This window comes from Ambystoma mexicanum, chromosome 1q, assembly GCF_040938575.1.
Source record: "Ambystoma mexicanum isolate Mex_15411 chromosome 1q, UKY_AmexF1_1, whole genome shotgun sequence".
In the NCBI taxonomy this organism is placed as follows: domain Eukaryota; kingdom Metazoa; phylum Chordata; class Amphibia; order Caudata; family Ambystomatidae; genus Ambystoma; species Ambystoma mexicanum.
Window position 1 is genome coordinate 262,942,111 of NC_090922.1, and position 23,338 is coordinate 262,965,448.

At 48.2% G+C, this 23,338-nt stretch overlaps 1 protein-coding gene across 4 annotated transcripts in view; it reads right to left on the reverse strand.

Moving 5' to 3' along the window:
* Positions 1–23,338, reverse strand: part of CMIP (c-Maf inducing protein) — a 726,603-nt gene that overhangs the window by 72,319 nt on the left and 630,946 nt on the right. For all 4 annotated transcript variants that reach the window (XM_069638399.1, XM_069638414.1, XM_069638407.1 and 1 more), the window contains 2 exons: positions 4,534–4,599; positions 414–440 (listed from right to left, as the gene is read on the reverse strand). In XM_069638399.1, the coding sequence (XP_069494500.1) occupies positions 414–440; positions 4,534–4,599 (93 nt within the window). The remainder of the gene's footprint in view (positions 1–413; positions 441–4,533; positions 4,600–23,338) is intronic.

Genomic DNA, 23,338 nt, shown 5'->3' on the forward strand with positions numbered 1-23,338 from the left:
GGGTGGGTTAGGGCAATAAATAAGGTAACATGAGTATGGGGTGGGGGGCTGTGGGAGGTCTCTCCCCACCCCCGCATATATTTGCGGTGAAAGGAGAAAAGGAAGATGAACACATTTATTTATTTTTTTGTCAGTAATCGCATCGATCTGCTGTGGCAAGGGTCTTTTGCCGAGACAATGCTGGGCCGAGCTAAAGTCTGCACTGAATCAATTAACAGTAATGCACTGCGCATAACTCATGCCATTCCCCGTGTTCCCGAGGAGTTAAAACTGTCAATGAGGGCAGTACGTAAGTTATGTTGCTCAAACTTCAAGTGACCCCAGCTGCCATTCACAGAATCGCACACAAAAAATCAGCAAGAGACAACTGAACAGGAGAACTAAACTTAGCAAAGTAATTGCATGCTACTTACTTGGTAAACTGTTCATGTGCAAGGGCCCTGAAAAAAAAAGAAGAGAGCAAACTGTGTAAAACAAAACAATATTTTTCTTGGATAATGTTAGCTAAGTACAACTGAACCAGCACGACATCTTTTCATTGTATTCAGCAAGAGACCATCTGACCGACGTGTAAAGGAGTAAGGGCAGTCAAAAGAACCTCTTTCACAGCCACGCTCTAAATAAGTCCCCATGGCAACCATGCACCAATCAAAGCCACACCCACACAAAACTGGACAGATGACCATTGGCACTTGAGAGGATGCTTACCATTATGCGGTCAATTGGGTGTTTACTGGACACATGGCACAGTATTCATATGTCAAATGGGAGCTTATACCGGAGTATTCGGTGGTTTTTAAAGGTGTAATCAGCTGTTGGCTGGCCTGCCAAAGTATTTCAGGTGTGTGTGCAATCTGAAGGAAACACTCTTTGCGATGACACAACACTCATTTTGATCATACAAGGTCTAACTCTACCTTTGGCTTCCAATAATTATAACTTGATTATCCTTGCAAAAAAATCGGGACTTGACACTATTTCGGCTCAGCAGCAACTTTTAATGTTGGCTGGGAACATAGATGACCAAAGAGGTTTGAGAAGACGACCAGTGGGGGGAGGGGTAAGTAGTGCCAAACCCCTGATCCGCCTCCAACCCCATCAACGTGCATCTGCCATTCTGTAACCAGGATAGGCGCCATCTTGTTCACTGAGGGCCGGTGCATGGGTGTGGTCACAACCAGCAGGGAAGAAGGCACGAGTGGGAAAGACAGATTCAGCACCGGCTTAATTCATACACCGCTTACGACTAATAAACATACACTTTCACAAACACCAAAAGCACTCACTCCCCTTACACGTATTTCAATAATGAAATGTTAGTCCAGTGGTTTCAACGAGAAAACGTTGGGAAGTAACTGCTAATCCCTGCCTGACATGATGACTGGCGGTCAGGTATTATATGGACGGTATCCCGTGATTTTACCGAAAACTTTTTATTCGAGGCATTTTTTACCAAAACAATTTTAACGAAAAAATAACAAATTTATTTTAAAAACTATATATGGGGGGTGTAAAGGGTTAAAACAGGTGGGGAGGGATTGGGGGGGGGGGTTGTTAACATGCAGAAACAGGGTTTGGGCGTGAGCCCTACAATAAAATAAATACATTTAAAAAAAGAAAAATCAGTATTTTTTTTCTGTTTAATTGTTTCGGTAAAAGATGCCTCGAATAAAACGTTTTTGGTAAAATCACATGGAACCATATGGACAAATGCAATGACTTGCTGGCATTCCATGGCACAGTAACACACGGGGTTCACTGTAGATTCCAGGAAGGATGAGCGAGGCAGTGACCATCAAGCCATCACCATGACTCCGTTGTGATGCGTCAGGCCAGTGATGTTTCTGATCACGTGTGGCTGCTGGCACTCTGGACTGATCTGGCTGCTATGGACAGTTCCGCACAATAAGGCAACCTTCGGCTTATGTGGCATCCTGATGCACACGGAAGGCCTTGCCTAAGTAAGGAGCTAAATGTTTATTCACACCCTCAAAACAAACACAGGCCACAAGACAACTGGGGGGCATGTAACAACATCAAAAAGCATGGTCAATGGCAGAAGTTTGGGCTTTTGCGTAGGCATGAGAAAGGCATTTTCCAGGCATGGTAGTAGTGGTATTTACTGCCCATTGATGATAGCAGGTGCAAATAATTGCAGTGGCTGGCAAATGACTAATTCTTACACACAAGCCAAAACGGTTGGCTTTGTCAATGCTCGTTATTGGCAGGACGTCAGTGAAGATCACACAAAGTTAATGTTTAAGGACATTTATACCACGCACTAACACCACCGGGGTGGTTGCCTCGCGGATCTGAAAGTTGAGAGGTTAGGGAGGATTAGTGGTGTATAGCAGGATAGAGGTAGAGCGAGATTTTGTGGTGTCCTGTTGGCAGCTTCAGTTCGGTTAACACCGTTCGCTGAGCATGGGTGCAGTTTTCGGACCAGTAGACTCCCATGTGCTGTTGTGCGAGGCTATGTGTGGTTTGTTTTGTTGTTGCAGTGTAGTGAAGTGCATGTGGTTTGCTGTGCAAGCAAGTGCTTGTGTTTTTTTTAGCATTTGAGAGGTGTAAGCAGAGAGTTGAGGTTTTTAGAGGATGGGTTAGTGGGGTTACCTCGCTGTTTCATTCATCTGTGTTAAAGTGCGTATAAATCGAGTGGCTTAACACATTTTTATTACACTAGTAGCAGGATTAAAGCTCCAATTAAGTAACTCTCAGAAGACTGCTTTGAAAAAAAAACAGCAGTCACTTTGAGTGCAAAGTTTGATGTTAAGGCTGGATAAAGCGAGACAAAAAGAGATCCCAGGAGGATGCCTTTTGGAAATGGGGGACCAGTGGGGGGCGACTGGGTGGGAATGGCCAGAAGGATTAGCATGGCCAGGGAAATCAATGGGTGGGCAAATGCCCAAACACCTGCAAGCTGTATCCCTCCTCATATGCCATTTCTCCTTATCAGTACTCTAATGCAATAGGTTCAGCTTACAGGTGGTGCAAGAGCCACCTAATAGCCCAAACTAAAAACCAAAACGTGAACACAGAGGTGTCTATACATCAGTGGACCGTGAGACTCCGCTGTGCACGCCAGCGGCTTTAACAGAGACAAACTGGGCATGTGGTATGCATGAGTCTCCACTGAGGAGCACAGCACTGGGGTGCACAAAGAGGATTCTAGACATAGAGGATGCCCGGAGAGTACACATGATGTGCATATCAGTGGAATGCACACAGAGAAACACCTTGGGGATCTGTGACGCATGTTGCTAGAGTTTCCACAGGTGTGTCTAAGTGCATGGGATACATGCCAGAGGAGAGCCCGTTGAGGACACTGGCCATCCGGAGAGCATGCCAGTAGTTTGACATCTACGCCGCTGGCTTGCACTGATCTCACCAATTACTGAACTTCTGAAAAATCATTCTTGGCTGCAAAGTTGCTCATACCAATGACCTAATCATGCCTTACAGAGACCCAGGTGTGTTCATTACCAGATAAGGCTGCAGCAACTGTAATTACTGCGATGCAGAAGAAGGCAATTAAGGGTCATTGTGCCGAGTGTTGCATCATCGACACGAGGACCAAAGTCCCTTGGGTTGAAGTCGAAGGCAGATTTGAGCAAATGACGCCAACGTTTTATTGACAAATCCTGCCTCTGGCTCAGTTACAGAGAAGCTGCCTGCTCTACCCGAAGGCGCCAGGCCTCGGGTGGCATCACAAGTTGGCAAATGCTGCAATTATACCTGGTAATTCTCACCCTTAGAGGCTTGCATTTTTTCAACACCAGCGTACAGTAATAGGTTTCCGAGGGATCGCTGCTGTTCCTCAGGTTGCAATGTGGTTTCTGTGTTCCATCAAAATAGAGTAATTTGAACGTTTTCGGTTTTAGCTGTATTGACAAAACATTCTTATCGCTTTTGTGGTTTGCCTAGACTCCAGCCGTCTGTTCTCTGCAGGGCACAGTCACGGGAGGTAGAGAGTGGGGCTGCACAGGCTCAATAGCTGTGCAACCGCGCACGGCAAGCATCCCTCAACACGAAGCCCGCAGAAAGCCAGCGCTCACCTAATGTGCAAGGCCAACACAGGCCACCAGCTCTGGTCATTGGGCTGGACATTCCCAGACCCGAGATCCTGCAAAATATGTCTCCTCGTGTCTCGGCTTTTGTTGCCAGATCCGGGACTCGAACTCGCTTCATCAGGACAAAGGCCGAGAGAATGAACCACTAGGCCATTTGAACGTCTGATCAAAACGCATGTAAATATCCTTGTCAGGTTTGTACTCTGCAGAAAATATTGAAGCAAGCTCTGTAGGATCAAAATGTGTGCACCTTTAATATTTTACTTGCAACATTATAGGAAACACTGCTCCTCTGTTGCCTGTTGGGTTATTGTCGGGGCGTTACTAATGAATTAATATCCTGAAATAGAAATGCTTATTTATGGGGGGCTTACAGAAATCTCCCACGCTCACCAACATTCCGCCAACCTTAGCCCCGTCACTATCCATTTCCAGCACTGCAGGCCACTGACTGTGAACTTACTCTTTTGGGAACGGAATGGGTTGAAGCAAACTGGCAAGAGCTGGTCTCCAGTCATCGTAATCCGACCTACACAGGAAAAGAAAAAAAAAAGAACACATATGTTATCATAGATGAAAATGAAGGAATGGCACAGGACTGGCCCCTGCAATGGTAAATGGATCCTTACAATCAGATGTTAGGACAGAGTAAAGGAAATTGATAAGATCATACGGACCCTGCACCTATTTACTATTACTCCAAGTACGAGTATTAGGATGACACGGGAATTTAGTATAGTGTGGCACTGAAGACTCACCACCTTCCAGGCCCATCTTTAAGGCAAAGCCTGCATGCTCTTAATAAGGAAATTGCCTTTCTGGGCAACAATTTTCTTTTGAGGTAATTGTGAAACATCCAAATGGTGTACATTGTTTTGGAGACCTTGGAAGAATCACAGCACTGAGTGGAGCGCAGGCTCCTTGACTGATAAGAGCCTTGGCAAAGCATGTCCGGGGGCATGCTGGTTCCTCTGATGCACAGGGCTGGGGCAAAGCACTTGTGTCACTATTTCTGGCTTCCCACCCTGACACTCACCTCACTGGTACTCAGCGGTGCCACAGCAAAAGCAAGGGTATAGGTCACTGATACACAAGCTTGCACAGAACAGGCATTGGCAGCACAGGTCTGCAGCCCAGTCTCAAAGTGGAGGCATAGCACAGGCTTGGCACTGAAAGCCATGTAACCTGCCCCTCTCCCCAGGCCCTTGTGGGGTTCAAATACAACCCCAAGAAGCAAAGGAAATGGCATTTGGCTGGCTGAGGCTTAAAAGTGCAGATCATTAAACACTCATTGTGGGCTGGCAGACCAAAAGGCCAGCATGGACATTTCCACACTGCCAAATAGACCAACATTGTGTTAGAAATAGAAGAATAGAAGTAAGTATGCCATATGTGTGAAGACCTAGCTTTCACTACATTATGAACAAAATAAAAGGCACTTTTCACAAAAGGAAAGCAGCAAGGAAAAATAAAGACAATTGCAGCTGGGAGTGAAAGGAACTGTTTACCAGTGAAACTCCAGTGCCCGTGCCAGTATAATTTAAAGATGGACATTGATGGCATGATGCAAGATACTCAAAAAAGGCATCATGGGAGAAAAAGGCATCATGGTGAAGAAGTTGTAACATTTAAAAGCGTGAGTTATCTGTGCATGAACAAAAGCTGTGCTAGTCAAAAATTGTATTGTCCGATGAGATTCACAGGCCAAGGACTACACACCTCCCCTCCCCCTCATCTTCTATGTATCTGAAACATATTTTGAAGCCACAGCAGTAGCCAGAAAGGAACATATGGTTGGTTGGGCCAAGCAACTAGGGAAATAAAGACAGCCCTTAATGGGTTGACCGTTCTAAAATATTTGGATTTACAACTCAGATTTGTGTCCCTCTCCCTGAGCTAATGCCATTTGATGGACACCATACAGTGCTTTGTGAGTCAGAGGTGGAGCTGTCTTCGTCTGCACCAGGAGAAAAGCAGACCAAGGGGCTAGCCATTGACTTTGCAAGAATGTTAATGGATTTACACCAGTCCAAAACCAACCAAAGAAGCAGATGGTCAGATCACATGTTCAGTTTGAAGAAAAGGAATGTAATGTGAAATTGAAGGAAAATATGTTTATCATTATTTTGCCATTGGAGTGTATGCAGGAACATACTTTGTTCATTTTCTCAGGAACCATAAAGCGCCCAATAATGGTACAAATATAATTGGAAAGCTTATGAGGAGGCTGTTCTGTTGACACCACTCCCCTAGGACGCACACAGACCTCCTGCTCAGACCAGCTATCCAGCAACCACCCAGTACCCTATACAGGGTGTGTTCTCTACATGCTCTAACGTGAGCCCATACCCCACTTAAATGCCTTGGGAAAGACTTTGGTTGAAACGCGCGTCGGTTGTCTTTTTGTTTTTGTGGTTCACCAACCTGGTACATTGTGCCTCATGTGTTGCACTTTAAAAAATAAATATCCATGCACAACCAAAACTCAGGACTGAATTGTGAAATAACTACCGACAGTACTGGAGTACCAATCCTCTTGCCAGGGCCACCAACCAACAAGGTTTTGTCAACCCACCCACTTCTCTCCTCAACCTCCTGGGAACCTGGAGTTTGGTTCCCTGACAAAACCATGTGCTAGCCTGCAGGCCAAACCTTGAACACAGACGACTAGTTGCGCAGGGGACCTTTGCTGTCCCAACACCAAACTCCTTACCCCTTGCGTACACAGGAATTAGATTGTTCAGGGTAAGGCAACAATAATCTGATTTGGTATTCTTGAAATCTAGCAGGGATAAAGTGCATGGTTTTTGTTGCTGTGTAGAGAGATTTTAAGGCTGCAAAAAACTGCTTTTGAAATGAGTGCCAATGAAATGGAAGAGACCAGGAAACATCTCCGAGCCAAGTTATCTAATCGCGCTGAGTGGCCAGAGATGGAGGCTGGGTGCTTGCAGGTTACAATGGTACAAGAGGTTGCATCAGTAAGCACCGACATTTGGCTTGAAGGTGGGATTTTACATAAATATCTAGAGGAGTTTTACATGACTCAAAATGTGTGTGAGGATCAGACTAAAATGGCTCAACTCACGGCTCAGTTATATTTTCGTTTGCAATTAATTGAAGAGCGATTGCAAAATAAAGAGGCCAGGGTACTGAGTCAGACTAAAGCCTGGAAAAGGCCTGGCAATCACTCATGCAATTTGAATATACAGTACAACAGAGCCAAATTATTGAATTAAAACAAGAAAACCTCATTGAGCAACTTCAAAATTAAGTAAAAACCTACCTACAGGCCAGGTCAGAGCGAGAGTTTTCTACACTACAGAACACGAAGGTGGCTTAGGATTTCTGCACTCTTTAACACCAGATGAATGACTGGACTATTCACCAGAGAGTGTTGTTGGATGACATTGTACTCTAAACAGTCCATAAAGGAGTTTAGACAAGAAAACAGTCTGTTTATTTGTATTTATATTTTATTGTTCATTTTTAACACACTTAATACCATAGAGTGGTTTCTAAGCGCAGGATCGGGATTCGAACCGGGGTTGTGCCGCGTTTTCTTGCTTCCAAGACAAACGCATTGCCTCCGAGCTATCCTTCCTCCTTATATCCTTCCCCTTATAAAAGGGATTGACTCCCAAAACGACTTTGATCCGATGCACCAAGATTAAATATTCTGAAAACAGAAAATGTAACTGATTAAGGAAAAAGGACATCTTACACCAGTATAACAATGTCCTATTACAAAACATGAATCAGTTGGATGCAAGAAAGGTCTGTCAGGTTCTCAGGAACTGACCAGAATTAAGTAAGAAAATATAGAGTTTATTGAACGTTTGAGACAAGCAGAACTGACTTATTCGAGGCAAACCACAGTAGAGATGCTCAGGAGAGAGAGCTTGTCATTTTAAAAGAAAAGCACCATGATAATGTGTGCATAACGCAAGACTCTCAGAGAGAACATTACATCCTTCAGGAAGATGTTCAGACAGTTAAGGATCGACTGGTGCTCAGAGCAGTCTGTTTGAAGCCAGCCAGGCAACATGTCAGAGTTAAAAGCACAACTTTCTGAATATAAGCAGGACATTGTGGCAGAGAGAAACACCTGTGAGAAATTAAATAATGAAACATGAAAATATAAACATGCATTGAGACACCCTGACCAATCAGGGTATGGGATACGGTCCTATGACTAAGGAGAAATGCCCCTCCCATCAAGGACCTCATGCTAGTTACGTATAAACTCGGCGGTACATACTGGAGCTGACCTCATGCATACCACTTATAGAGAACAGGGAAAAATGAGGGAGGTATCCTCGTCTATTCCTAGCCAGCCTGGTCAGTAAAGCCAGTCCTTATCTGACATTGATGAATATTCACCTCTACTAAACATAGGAGAAGGTGGCCGGACCAATGTGTCATGGGAGACCAAAAATTGTCCTGCGAGTACTTCTGATCCTGAAAACTCATATGATGAGAAAATCAGAGTTAGATTTACAGAAAATGTTATTGAAAAGAGAACACCTAGCCCGCTTCTCTGAAAGAGAAAAGACAAACCTTCAGCATATGAAGGGCATTTTAAAAACCTCCACATATTCAGGTGAATGGGTGGATTTCCCCAGACTACCTAGAAGGAGCAATAGTACCCATTGGCAACAGTCTGAAGAAGAGACTGTTATATCCTGCGCCAAAAGGTGATGACAGGAAAGTAACCCTGGGAGCTCAGGGCGGCACAGGCGAAAGGATGAGACCAGATCCCATGATTCTGCAAGGTATTCCCAATCTCATAGAGATAGGGAGCGCGTAGGAGACAGGGACTGGGGTGCCAATGGCAGCACAGATTCTGAGGGTGAATGGACTCCGGCTCAGGGACGAAAAAGAAATAGGAAACAAAGAAATGGTTTTGTTAAGGACCCAATCAGGAAGATTAAGGCCACAAAAAGGTTCATAACACCATACCACAAGAACACCAAGTATTCAGTGTGGGAACATTTGGAACTTGATGATGTCAATTGCATAGAGTTTGTGAAATTAAAGTTTTCCCCGACGTATGCAAGTTTCTTTGTCAGACTGGAAGACTAGGATCATTGCAAATGGTCCACCTATAAGGCGGCCATTTAAAAACACTTCTCCATTCACAGGAACCCAGAACAGGCATGCAAAGCTGCGTATAATTTACAAGGGGAAGATCAGGCACCTAGAGAGTTTGCACAAGAATTAAAACGTGCATTTGTAAAGACTTCCAGGCTGTTGAATACGGATAGCAAGAAATTTGTGACCACATATTTGCATGCTCTTCCCAAATGAACAAGTTACTTTCTTACCTGGTAACGTTCTTTCGATGGGATGGTCCGACGACGTATTCCATATATATGACAGGTAATCACCACAGCTGTGCTGCTTCGGAAACCTTTTTCGGCGTCTGCGTCCTGCGTCGATGACGTCGATGTGCCGTCGTCGAGGACCTCCTTCGACGTCCGACGTCATCCGATGTGATAAGTAGGATGCACGACGCCCGTAGCCTCAGTTGTAGTTTTTTCCCCCAGAACGTGTGACATTAGTCTACTGCCAGTCAGACACAAAGCCTTGCGGAACGTAAGCTGCAATCGCAAAATAAATTCTGCAGCGGGGAAGGTAGGGAGGGAGCGATATGGAATACGTCGTCGGACCATCCCATCGAAAGAACGTTACCAGGTAAGAAAGTAACTTGTTCTTCGAGGGGTTTGGGTCCTCCGACGTATTCCATATCTATGACAGACTCCCAAAGCAGTACCAGAGCAAGGAGGAGGGAAAGAATTTGCAATCAAAATTTAGAATTGCCAATCAAATAGCAGAGCAAAGGACCACCTTGCCAAAGGCCAGATCCTGTCCTCGGATGGAATCGAGGGAATAGTGACGTACAAATGTATGAACTGAAGCCCAGGTGGCTGCATCACAGACGTTGCGAATAGGAACCCCCCTCTGCAGGGTAGTAGATGCAGCCATACCCCTGGTAGAATGGGCCCGCAAGCCAGCCGGTGGGTCCTTACCCGCCAAGCGGTAACAGTCCAAGATGGACAAAATAATCCAGCAAGACAAAGTCTGTTTCGTCACAGCTTGTCCCAAACGCTTTCCAGCGTAACCAATAAAGAGTTGATCGTCCACTCTGACCCGGGACATGAGTGAAACATAGAAGCTTAAAGCTCTCCTAGGATCAAGCCTATGGAGCCTCTCCTCTTCCTTACCAGGATGCGGAGGAGGATAGAATGCCGGAAGAACAACCTTCTGGGGCAAAAGAAATTCTGTCACTACCTTCGGAGGAAAAGAAGGACGGACTCTAAGGACAACCCTGTCCTTATGGAAAACAGTGAAGGGAGGCTTAACTGAAAGTGCCTGTAACTCACTCACTCTGCGAGCGGAAGTGACCGCAACTAAAAATAAAGTTTTAAGAGTCAACAGTCTCAAAGGACAAGAGTGCAAAGGCTCAAAGGGAGCACCCGTTAGAAACCTGAGAACAAGGTTTAAATCCCAACCGGGCACCAGGAAAGGTGACGGAGGGAACACATTAGTGAGCCCTTTCAGAAAATGTGAAATTAAAGGGATTTTAAAGTAGGAACACTCTTCAGACGAGAGCTTAAAGATGGACAGCGCCGACCAGGTAACCTTTAATGGTACGCACTTGCAAGCCCCTGTGGGCCGAAGAAAGTAAAAAGGACAGACCATGGGTATGTCACATGCAAAAGGATCCACATTCTGAACTCTGCACCAGTCGCAGAACTTACGCCAACAGTACAGAGACTTTGTTGCTGGCCGTCGGGCCGAGAGCAACACCTCCATCACCTCTTCAGGGAGGCCCCAATCCTTATACCTCAACCTTTCAGAAGCCAAGCGTGAAGGTTGAGGGATCTGACCTCTGGATGGAGAACCTGACCCCCCTCCCGTGAGAGCAGATCGTCTCGTAGGGAAGACGCCGTGGAGGACAGATGGACAAGTCGAGAAGGTCCGGGTACCACGTCCTCCGAGCCCACGCCGGAGCAATGAGGATCATCGGGGAACCGAACTTCCGTAATATCCGCAGCACTTGCGGGATGACAGGGACTGGAGGAAACGCGTACAGCAGTGGGAATGACCACTCCACCACGAACGTGTCTCCCAAGTCTCCTTTTGGAGGAAATTCCCGCGAGCAGAACCTCTCGCACTTCCGGTTGACACTGGAGGTGAAGAGATCCACTTGAGGGGTTCCCCCAAAGGGCAAAGATCTCCAGGAGAATCTCCTGAACCAACTTCCACTCGTGAGAGATCGTGCTCTGCCTGCTCAGAGCGTCCGCCGTCACGTTTTCGTCTCCGGCCAGATGAACTGCCGAGATCGAAACTTCCTGCTGGATGGCCCAGAACTCGAGCTGCATCGCCTCCCTGCACAGAGGAAGTGACCCTGCCCCCCCTTTTTGTTGAGGTAGTGCATGGCCACTGTGTTGTCCGTCAGGATCAGGACATTCTTTCCTCGCACAGTCAGCAGAAAAGCCTTCAGGGCTAGCCGGACGGCCCTCAGCTCCAACAGATTGATATGGAGTCTGGACTCCGACCGAGACCAACGACCGTTGACTGTCAGGTCGTTGGCATGAGCTCCCCATCCCGTGAGGGATGCATCCGTCACGATCGTCACCTCCGGCCAGGGAAGCCAAAACTGAGCCCCCTTCATCAAGTTGCCTTCGACGGCCCGCCACAGAAGGTCCTGGGCGACCGAGGGCGGCACCTGAACCGGGTCCGACATCCTGCCGGAGGACTGCGACCATTGCATCTTGAGTGCCCACTGCAAAGATCTCATCCGCAGGCGAGCCTCTGGCACCAGAAGAATGCAGGATGCAACGAGGCCGAGCAACCTCAAGAACTCGAACGCTGGGAGCGTCTGGGCATGCTGAAACTTGTGCACCATCTGCTGAATCTGAAGAGCCCTCACCTGGGGAGGAAAACACTGCCCCAGGGAAGTGTTGAGCACTGCTCCAATGTACTGGAGCCGCGGTGTTGGCGTAAAATGAGACTTCTTTAAATTGAGGGAGAAGCCCAGCCTGTGAAGGGAGTGGCAGGTGACTGACAGATCCAGGACCTGCTTGGGAGAGCGCGCCCTGAGCAACCAATCGTCCAGGTAGGGGTAGACGTGAATCCCCCCTTGCCTGAGATGCGCTGCTACCACCACCATGAGCTTGGTGAAAACCCTTGGGGCGGAGGTCAATCCGAACGGCAGGACCCAAAACTGAAAGTGCGAGTCGCCAACCGCGAACCTCAGGTACTTCTTGTGCTTGGGATGGATCGGCACATGGAAGTAAGCATCCTTGAGGTCGAGAGACACCAACCAGTCCTGAAGCTGAAGGGCCTGAAGGACTTGAGAGAGTAACCATCTTGAACTTGTCCTTCCTGAGGAGTTTGTTCAAACCGCGCAAGTCCATGATGGGTCTCAATCCCCCGTCTTTCTTCGAAATCAAAAAATAAGGGGACTACCATCCCTTGTTCCTCTCCGCTACAGGCACCAGTTCTATGGCGCCTTTCTCCAGCAGGGCTTGAATTTCCTGCGCAAGAAGCGGATCCGGACTCTTCAAAGAGAGGTTCCCTGGTGGATTGCCGTGAGGCCTCTGCCGAAAGGGAAGACAGTAGCCATGGGTTATGATCTCCAGAACCCACACATCTGAAGTAATGGCACGCTACTCTACAAGATGCTGCGCCAGCCTTCCCCCAACCGGCGAACCATGGGACATGGCCTCATGACTGAGTGGTAGCGGCTGTGGCGTTACCTGAGGGCAAAGAGGCAACTGCCCGAGCAGCCTTGGCCCACGGGTACCCTGTCGTCCACCTCTGGTACCCCTGCGTTGGCCTCTTTGACTGCTAGCTCCTCTCGCTTTACTGAAGGACGAGTAATAGCGAAAGGAACCACCCCTCCATTGCTGTCCCCTAGGACGAAAAGGCGGAGGTTGGCGAACTGCAGCGCCCAACGACTTCACTGCAGCTTTGGAGGTCTGCAACCTCTCAAGGCTCTCGTCAGCCTTGCTGCCAAAAAGGTGTTCACCGTCAAAGGGCATGTTGAGGAGCCGGGACTGCACATCAGGAGCAAACCCCGACTTCCGCAACCAGTAAACCTGCGTATCACGGTGGTCGTCGCCATGGACCTGCTGACGCATTCAGCCATGTCCAAACCCGACTGAACGGACTCACACATGGCATCCTTACAAAGGAAACCATCCCGTTCGTCCCCTTCGGGAATATGTTCAGCCGCTAATGCAACACAGTTCCACAGAGTGTGTGTGAAACGAGACAAGGCACATATGGAGTTGGCCGCCTGAAGTGCCATACCACCCGAAGAAAACACTTTCTTCGCCCAGCCATCAAAACGTTTGTCGTCCCTATCAGGAGGGATGGTAGGGTACGACGCCTGCTTTGCCGGGGCCGTGGCCGCCTGCACCACCAAACTCTCCGGAGTGGGGTGCCTGGTCAAGTAGCAGGGGTCGCTACTGGCTGGACGGTATTTTCGCGACAAGGACCTGCCCACCGCCAGGAGACTCTCCGGAGCAGTCCAAGCCGCCACCACCCTTCTCTGTAGAGCCATATGAAACGGCAGTACCGGGTCAGTTGGGGGACCAACATCAAGGATGTCCGTGAGATCATCCTGCACAAACTCCCCTGGGGGAGCAGACCATCCCAAGTACTCGGAGACACTAGCCATAAGGCGCCGGTACGAGGAATCGGCATGAGAGCCAGGCTCAGGCCTACAAAACTCCACCTCGGGAGAGGTGTCCAGTCCACTGACATCATGCAGTGACTGCCTCAAATCATCAAATTGGCTATGGCCCGAGACCATCTCATCTGGAACCTGACTAGGAACCAGGCCATCAGAATCCTCATCCACCTCCGAAATATATTCCAGGTGGTGAAAAGAAGGCACCCGAGAGTGCTTGCTTTTAACCAGAGCCTTTCTAGGGGGTTCCCCCGTGCCACGGGGTACCTCCGACACCCCGGCCTCGAAAGACGTCGAGGGCGTCGAGTGAATCAGCGCCGGCGTTGAGAGAACAGGCATCGGCGCCGAGAGGATCGGCATCGAGTAAATCGGCGTCGACGTCAGATGCAGCACCGCCAGCATCAACGTCATCGATACAGTCTTCGAAGCCGGAGCTCCGAGCGTGTCCTTCGACGACCTGAGCGTCGACGGCTTCGACGACTTCCTCGGAGCCGGAGCCTCGAGAAAGCCTGTCGATGCCCTCGACGCCTCAGGCGTCGATGTCTTCCTCGAAGACATCACAGGTGCACACGGTCTCGAACGTGGCGAGGACCGGGACCTGGAACGGGTACGTCAAGAACGAGTCCCCTTGTCCGAACGGGACCTCTCCCGTAACTCGTGCCGACCACTCTTGCGAGCGGTGACTCTCGACCCCTCACGGCCGACCCCACTCGGGGGCGCGGACGGCTTAGTACTCTGCGACTCGAGAATCGCCAGCATTTTCTTCCCGAAGGAAGCCTATTCCGCCGGCGTCGCAAGCGATGTGCCGGGCAGAGTCCTCAGAAGAGGACCTGGAAGACTACCGCTGTCGGCGCTTCCGAGAATGCCTCGAAGAGGCCGAGGAGTGGCGAGACCGACTCCTAGAAGGAGACCCACGAGACTTCCGACGACGATGCGGAGAGTCTGCTCTTGAATCATCCGTCGAAAGCCCCGCAGACTTCGACTTCCGGGGCTTGGACACCCGACCTACCGACAACTTCATCTTACGTTGCCGTAAGGCTTTGGACGTGAGCGACTGGCAGTCGATACAGTCATCCGTGTCATGGGCCTCCCCGAGGCACCAGAGGCAGGCGTTGTGCGAGTCCGTCACTAGCATCTTGGACCCACACTCCCCGCACTTCTTGAAGCCCGGACGCGGGGTCGAAGACTAAGTAGAAGACATCTTCTTGCGAAGGATTTTCTCACAAAAACGAACAGGTTCGAAGAAGCGAGAAGAACAGAACTCCAAAGAGGAGTAACCTAGATTCACGAACGCAACGCGTTCGCGGAAAAAACGGAACTGAGGCTACGGGCGTCGTGAGTCCTACTTATCACATCGGATGACGTCGGACGTCGCAGGAGGTCCTCGACGATGGCGCATCGACGTCATCGACGTAGGACGCAGACGCCGAAAAAAGTTTCCGAAGCAGCACAGCTGTGGTGATTACCGGTCATAGATATGGAATACGTCGGAGGACCCAATCCCCTCGAAATATAATTACCAACTAGTTAATTATTTGCATGTGCAGAGGACAATGTATTGGGTAATAGAGCAAGCCACCAGGATGTATGAAGTCCAAAAACCCACTTAGAGTAAAAACAACCCTAAAACAGCAAAGCCATCCACCACACCTGCTGCTGCCAAGGTGGCAGAAGTAAAAAGTACCCCTCCTTTGGACCTGAAGATGGGGTGGGGGGACTACTCATCCAGCTCAGCAGAATGAGAGGCAGAGGAGGCCCTCTGCCCAGGCCCAATCGAATGAAAGTCAATCAGGGTACCAACGAAATGACCCCTCTTACCCTGCCACCTATATCAGTCCTTGATACAATGGCACACAACTGATCCTGGGGTATGTGTGCACTACCCTGGCACAAAAGGCCCCGAGGCAGGGGTGGACTGAAGGAAAGTCCTAACAATCAACAGGCTGCGGCGCATAGGGCCCTGATTGAAGGGAGATGCCAAGCCCTTGAGGAAGCTTCCTTTCTTACCAGAACAAAACCCCTGGAAACCTCTCGTCCTGATAGTAACTCTTCTAACCCCAGGAAGTTAGAACCCAAAGGACAGAGGGTTAGTAGGAGAGGTCAAAGAAAAACCCACTTTGTGGAGAACGAACGAAAACAAGATCATTCTCCTTGAAAGAGAAGAATCCATGTTGGATTCAGGTACAGAAATCTTCTCTTTCAGGAGTAGGGGGCTCCCTCCGAAGGAAAAAGGGGTCGCTTGAGGCCCTTAGTCCGACAGCGTAGGTATAGGAACCAACCCTAATCAAGAAATTCCTAGCCCCTGTGAGAAACCAGAAGGTGTCTCACCCGCTAGTCCCTGGGGATCTGTCATCCAGGTGGCCAGGACACGGCAATCAATTTTGTCTCTAGTTCCGGGGGGGTGGATCAGTGCGGAAGGATCACCTGGGTGAGGGGTCTTCGGGGAGTGGGACACTGGATTGCGAGACACGGTATCCCCTTTCCTGTAACACCTCTACCCCATCCTACCAGGTAGGATACTTAGGAACTCAACCCCACTGCATCCTCCCTTTCCCAACACAAACACTTTCTCATAGACAGCTCACTATGAGAAGGACGGACTAACGCCCAAGCCGTATACCTGCATGCCACAATACAATGGTCAGGCAGGCTCAGGCAATTACTGACCATTATACACACACATGACTTCCATCACACTTCCCCACACGGATAAAAGGCGGAGTATGAGAGCAAACTCTCAGCAAGGCAAAACACACGAGGAAGCAGCAGTTCCAGGATGGCAGTTTAATAGAAGGCGAAAGACGGAAAAACAGAACGGAATCGTACAGAGGGAAGTTCCCTTTACCTTTTTGACGAGAGACCATTACTTCCATGAACCTTCTAGAATAAAAAACGTAATACCAGGAAACAAGGCTGAAGCATTCTGAGTTGTGTGTAGAAGGTATCACGGGCTCTGCCACGCCGATCATCAAGGGGAGGGGGAATCACTTACCGCTGTGGTACTGTCCTTGGCTCGTACAACAAAGCAGAGCCAGTGACGACAGCACAGCCGGTGAGCTGGGGAGTCTGATACCAGACCGGTCTGTAATGAAGCCAAGGTTGCAAGAAGCAACATTGTATAGCGAACACTGAAGCAAACAGTGTATGAAGCGTATGTGGTAATCAGCACGAGCAAAAGGAACAGATGAGAGATTGAACTTTGAAGCCAAGATATGATACCTTAGACAGGGTGGTCTGGCACTGTGTGCATGCTCATTCGAAAGTATTTTTAAGGTATCCAACTGAAAGGTGGAAAAAGCAAAAGTGACACAAAGAATTGTGAAATCGAAGGGGTCCTGCAATGGGTCAAGCCCAAATCCTGTGCACATTTCAAAGTCTTCGATAGTTGATGAAACCGCCTATGAAGTTGGTCCGAGCGCGGCTAAGGGAGATCAACTAAAAGCTGTGTAAAGTTATATTGGAAATTAGTTGGTCAAAGCCCGGCTGAGGGAGATCAGCTAAATGTTGTGTTAAGTTATATTGGAAATTAAGTTAACACCAATGTAGATGAAGTTGGTCCGAGCTCGGCGGATGGAGATTAGCTGAGAGCTTTTGGTTAAAGCAAGTTTGTGTTAAAAAGTTAAACTGAAATTGGTCCAAGCCTGGCAGAGGAAGACTAATTGAACATTGTGTTAAAGAGGATCTGGCCCAGCTGAGGGGGTTCTGGGGTGAACAGTGAATCTCCCAAGAAATTGGATGCATGAATATCCTACGAGCATTGTGTTGAGAGGATCTGAGCCCGGCTGAGGAGGATCCGAGGTGAATAGTAAATCGACTGGGGAAATTGAGCATTTGTGAAATCCTAAAACGAAAAAAACTTTTGTTTGTCGCTTAAGGCCCTCTGAAAGAAGAGACTTTGAAAGGCAAAGAGACTTGGACATGGAAGGCCCTGATGCTAATGATTGAACTATATCGTCGTGCTAGAGAAGCCAGAGGTTGTGCTAAACTCAAGTGTACCGCCTTGTCCTGTGGTAAAAACATGGGGAAAGGAGGCCAACTGCCTGAACATCATGACATATCATTTTGTGAACACTTCTTTCTTTTTCGTAACACTGTTTCCCACATTATTTGTATTTAGAGGTAAGGATTGACTATAGGTTTATTATTATAGGCCCTTTTATTCTGACAAGACACCACTAGGACTGCGTTATTATTATTTGATGGTCGTAGCTTGCGCCCATCATTAAATTTAGGATTAGATAGGTGTTTTTCAAACCCTTTTTGAAATTCAATAAACACCCTTAAACTGAGACATTATTTAAAACACCTGATGACAGTCGTGACTCCAGAGAGCACTCCTTGCTTACTGGGGAACGATTTCTTTTGGAGGTTATCACCTTTGATCAGCTGCGTGAACTAGGTCCTCTGGACCCAGACTAACCAGCCCATCTTTAGCTTGATGGGCTGGTTAGTCTGTACAGATTACAGATTATAGATTAAGCAAATCTGAATGCCACCTGCCATGTTATTGACCGGTGTATCGATCAATTGGAATTTCATTTTCAGAACAATCAAGTCCCAGAAATCACCATCATTTCTGCAGGAGAACCAACTGATGATGCGAGCTCTTTTCACCTCTTGAAAATCAAACTTCCTCCCAGTTGCAAGTGGCATTCCACGCTGGAAGGAAATGCTGACATTTTATACCAGTCAGAAATTTGAAGAAACACCGAATCCCTTGAAAGAGGAAGGTGAATAACCAGCTGAAAGGCCGGCCGACATTCACAAAAAAGGCGAACATTTGTTTTCCCTATTCAGATAAATGAGAGGGAGGAGCCAGTATTCACCAGAGTATGTATTTATTTACTGGGCAATGGCAAGGCATGTATACATCAAGAAATCGTGTTTCAAAGCGCCCTCAGGGCAATGGGAAGGGAACAAGGTAACAGAAAAGACAATGGAATCAAATATGAATGATGAGCAAACGACAGAGGTGGTCCTACTAGGCCGTGCGAACATTCAGAACGCACAAGTGCAGAGAGAGAGAAGGGACAGCGGAAGGGGGTAAGTGCTAGTGGGTCCACGGAGTGGGAAGTGCCAAAGAGCCAGTTGCAGGGCAACAGGTAAGTACCAGGCAGTGACCACTTGTTAGCGGGCTCACCTGTAAATACACAAAGTGCAGGCCTGCGAGACAACACAGGCCAGTGGGAGCCGAAAGGCAAGTGCAGAGGGGGAGGTTCTGAAGCTGCAGCCAAGTGGGCAGAAGGCCAAGACCCAGAAGGAAGGAGGAGGAGGAGGAGAGGAAGTATTGAGGAGCTTGCAGAACTTGAGCTCCAGCTCAACACGGAGAGGAAGGAGGAGGCTGTTCCAGAGGAGGGAGCCAGCCGAGGAAAGAGAACGGCCACCCGCTCACTGCTTAGAGAAGTGCTTGACAAGCAGAGTTGGAGCCATCAGCATTTTTAGGTGTATGCTAAATTTCCATTGGCAAGAAATGTATATAACACAATTGTTGGGTCGTTATAGATGTCCCTTCTGACTTTTATTTGGGTAGTGACAGTCTAAATCGATTCGCAATTAGTCTAGATTTGGTCAACAACGAAGTAAATTCATGACTGGCGGGTAACCGCATGAGCATTGACAACACAGAAAGAACATTTTGGTGAGCTCAATTGCTACCGTATGCGGTTGAGGTTCAGGTGGGAGAAGAGGTCACCATCCCAGGGCAGGTGCGACAATTCACGGTCGACTCAAAATTAAGCGAGGACAGAAATTAATAGTTACTCACCGTAGTGACTAACGTACGCTTAGTCCATAGTCCCCTTTCCTCCATACTGTATGGGCATCCCTCGCTTTGGAAGGAAGACAGAACTTTTTTCACCAGAAAAAATCTTCTTCCCCATTAAATTTACAGGCGCGCGGGGCCTCCCCTGACTTTGCTCACCAGTGCCACTCCTCAGTCCCCATTGACGTGTCGACAATATTTAACATTGCCTAATGACACCAGTATTATTAGGGGGAGGATGGTGGGATGTATGGAGGAAAGGGGAGCATGGACTAAGTATGTTAGACACTATGGTGAGTAACTATTAATTACTCTTACGTCCTGTCCCTTTACTCCATACTGCATGGGCGACTACAACTGAATGTAGCCCCAGGGTAGAGAGGTGACCCTCCTTAAGTGAACAGGTTTGTCAGAAGCGCCTGTCCGAAAGCCGCATCTGATTTAGAGCCAGTTTCCAAACAGTAGTTCTTACAGAAAGCCAAAGAGGTGGCCCAGGTGGCCACCCTGCTGATGACCTGCCACGGAACCTGCAGATGAAATGTGAGGGCCGTGGCCTTGGCTCCGACAGCGTGGGCGTGCATGTTAGATGGAAGTGGTTTGTGCTGCCCCTCATAGGCCTCCTTGATGGCCGAAACCATCCACCTTGCTATAGAGGCCTTGGATGCCTGATAACCAGGCCTTGACCCCCCTTTTCCCCGAAGGTGACAAAGAGAGCATCCGATTTACGGAAGCCTTTAGTCCTGTCCAGATAGAATGTCAGCGCAACACTATTCTGTTGATTTAGGTAATTAAATAATTGGACCAATTCCTCACACCGTTTCGAGGACAGTGACAGTATTCCTCCAGAAAAGATTTTTACCCATCATGGGGGGAATTTCTTGGTGTATTCTTCATGCTCTTATGGGGTGCAAGAGGTAACCTGTGACATCAGGAAGGACGAGGTGGTATTTAGAGTCAACAACAACTACCTTGAATCCCAGGAACCTCATGTGCAGGTAAGCACCATCAAGAGTGATCTCTTCACACAACTGGAGGAGGTATTGGCAGGGTCTAGACCACCTCTAGCCTTCCACTGGCACACAGTCCTGGCATAGTGGCAGCTTTGAGTAACCCTTTGTTTCTAGCACCTATGAGATATGAGAAAGGGTAAAGGCATGACCTGTAGGTCTAGGAGAGAGGCACGAAAAACGTGACGGGAAACAACCCAATAACTCTGACTCTGCTCTATATTGACGACCAGGCAAGAGTCCCAGAAAGTGCAACAACCTTACCTGACAACTTAATAGTAATAACTGATTGCAAACCACAGAAAAGGTGAACAAATAAATGTGCATGGTGAGTTAATGGATTTAAACAAAGTGCAGGGTAAGAAATTCATGAAGATGTGTGCATTGTCAATTTAGTGACTGGATCCATAAAACTTTGGGGGGAGTCATTTGGGCAATAACTAAAAGATTTAGCACCCCCCCTTGGTGGCAAGCTCGAAGGAGAGCCCATTTACAGGAGTGAAAATGATGACATTTCGAGAGATACAGAAAACAAAATGATGCTTTAGCCCAGGGTTGTCCAAATCCAGCCCTCGAGGCCCGGAATCCTGACGGGTTTTCAGGCTATTTCTCATTAATATTCATTAGAAGAAATGTGCATGCATTTAGAATCATTGCATTCAAATTTGTCTCATGAATATTAATGAGGGGTATCCCGAAAATCTGACATGTTTCTGGCCCTCGAGTTCTGGAGTTGTAGAACCCTGCATGGCGCACTGCTGGATAGCACTACCGCATCTGAGCGGCAGGCATCACCCTGCTCCTCTGATATGCGGGCACTAGAAGAGGATGTCATGGTAGCCTCTCAGTACCTATATGCCCAATGACGGTGCAACTCAGATACTGCAGTAATGGTGAAACTGCAAGTTACCAGTGAAAAGATATTTGCCAATAGAGAAATCTGGGGCACCTTGGGGACACCCGGCAAAGACAGTCTACAGCAGCAACAAGGGTAATTGGACCCTCTCCCTGCAGGGGGATATGGAATAAAGGTCCCGAAGTCCCACAATTTGAGAAGGACTATCATAAATTCATAAGTAATAACCCGGCCATTATAGGCTGCAAGAGCCTCACCCTGGTTACTCCCATCTACACCAATATACAGGGCATGCTTAGGGGCCTGTAGAACCCTCCCCCCCTGAAGACACATATATGAGAGGATGCCAACAATGCACTTCATCAGAAACTTGGGATGCCTCTTGGAAAAAGCACCATTACCCTCTGACCGATTATAGACAATTCCTATTCAATCCTATGTTATGATGGTTTATTTATAACGTGCTTAATACCCAGAGGTTTCTAATCGCGGACCCGGGGATCGAACCTGCGATGCTCCGTGTCGTCTTGCTTCCAAGGCGAGCACGTTGCCCCTAAGCTATCCTCCCGAATCCTCTTGCCAGTCAGTCACTCAACTGACTGCTCATCATCAATAAAGTCCAGCCACAGGCCCAACCTACAATGCCCCACAGGCAGTCTCTCGAACGGATGGCTTATCCTTCACATACAACACAAGAAAGTGTCGTAGGATAAGGATTTTCCTGCTGACCTGGCAGGAGAGCCACACGAGCTTTCCCCAGGGAATGGTCCTTGTTTCTGGAGCCTATTTAGTTCCACCATTCCTTGAAACCAAGCTGTTCACCTCAGTCTCCAGTCACCTTCTCCTCACAGATACAAAGCGGTCACTCCCAATTTTTGTCCTTGTTACCTCAGTCATTGGTCCCTTCATCTATCATATATATATAACACTTCAAGCAGACCACTTCTAAGCACTGTGATAATCAGTGTAGTTCTTACCCATTCATGGTACCGGGTTTGTTGACCTCGGAACGTTGGAGGGTAAATCGGCCCTGATGGTTCCCAAGGTGTGCACACCGCACTTAAAGTAATAATGGGGCAATAGAAATGGCCATGGGAAAAGCAACAGCAAAATGCTCAGTTACCTAATCCCAGGATACCACACGGTCATCTCAAGTGAGAGCCCGTCACCGCAGTGCAGGTGGGCTGTCCAATAAAACACCAGTGGCGTTAGACACAGGTCCAGGAAGTCAGGAAACTTAACAGCCTGTAACCTAGTCCACAGCTCACAGGCGGAAAAAGATGAACAGACAATACGAACAGGCAGTGGCTGGACTCAATATGACCATGGGGTTGTCAGCGATGGCAAACTTTCGAGCTCTTCTCTGTAGAGAGCACCTCTAAGGGAAAGTAGGGGCGCCATGTCAATTCTTGCCTGGCCATGCTTGGAAGCCTCGAGTAGAGGTGCGTAGGATGATTATATATTTTTAGTAAGGTGGGTCCGTGCCCACAGCTTAAACTCACAAGCCCACAGTACACAGTCCATTCAACTTCACCAGACGGCACTGTCACAAGCAGTGAGGCGGGAAAACATTTTGATGAAGTGCTTTGAAGCCCTAGATCAACCCGAGGAGCCGTGCAGCATACCTGTGGGATGTATTCTGCACAGCAATTTCAGCAGTGGTGCGCCACATTAGCCACAACGGCTCTGAGCTTACCATAGTGGGCCCAACCATTCACATTTACTGCACGGGATGCCAGCTTCCACGAGGAAGGTATAGGGTGACCACATAGACAGAACAAGGCCTCCACAGATCTCAGAGTGTTGTACACTAGCCAGTGGCGTGTCCAGACTGTTTTGACTGGGGTGGCCCAAGTGGGGCACTAACTTATGTAGGGGTGGCATGAAGTACGAACGCGCACACACATAAGGATCATAGTTTACGATAATGGGGTGGCACCT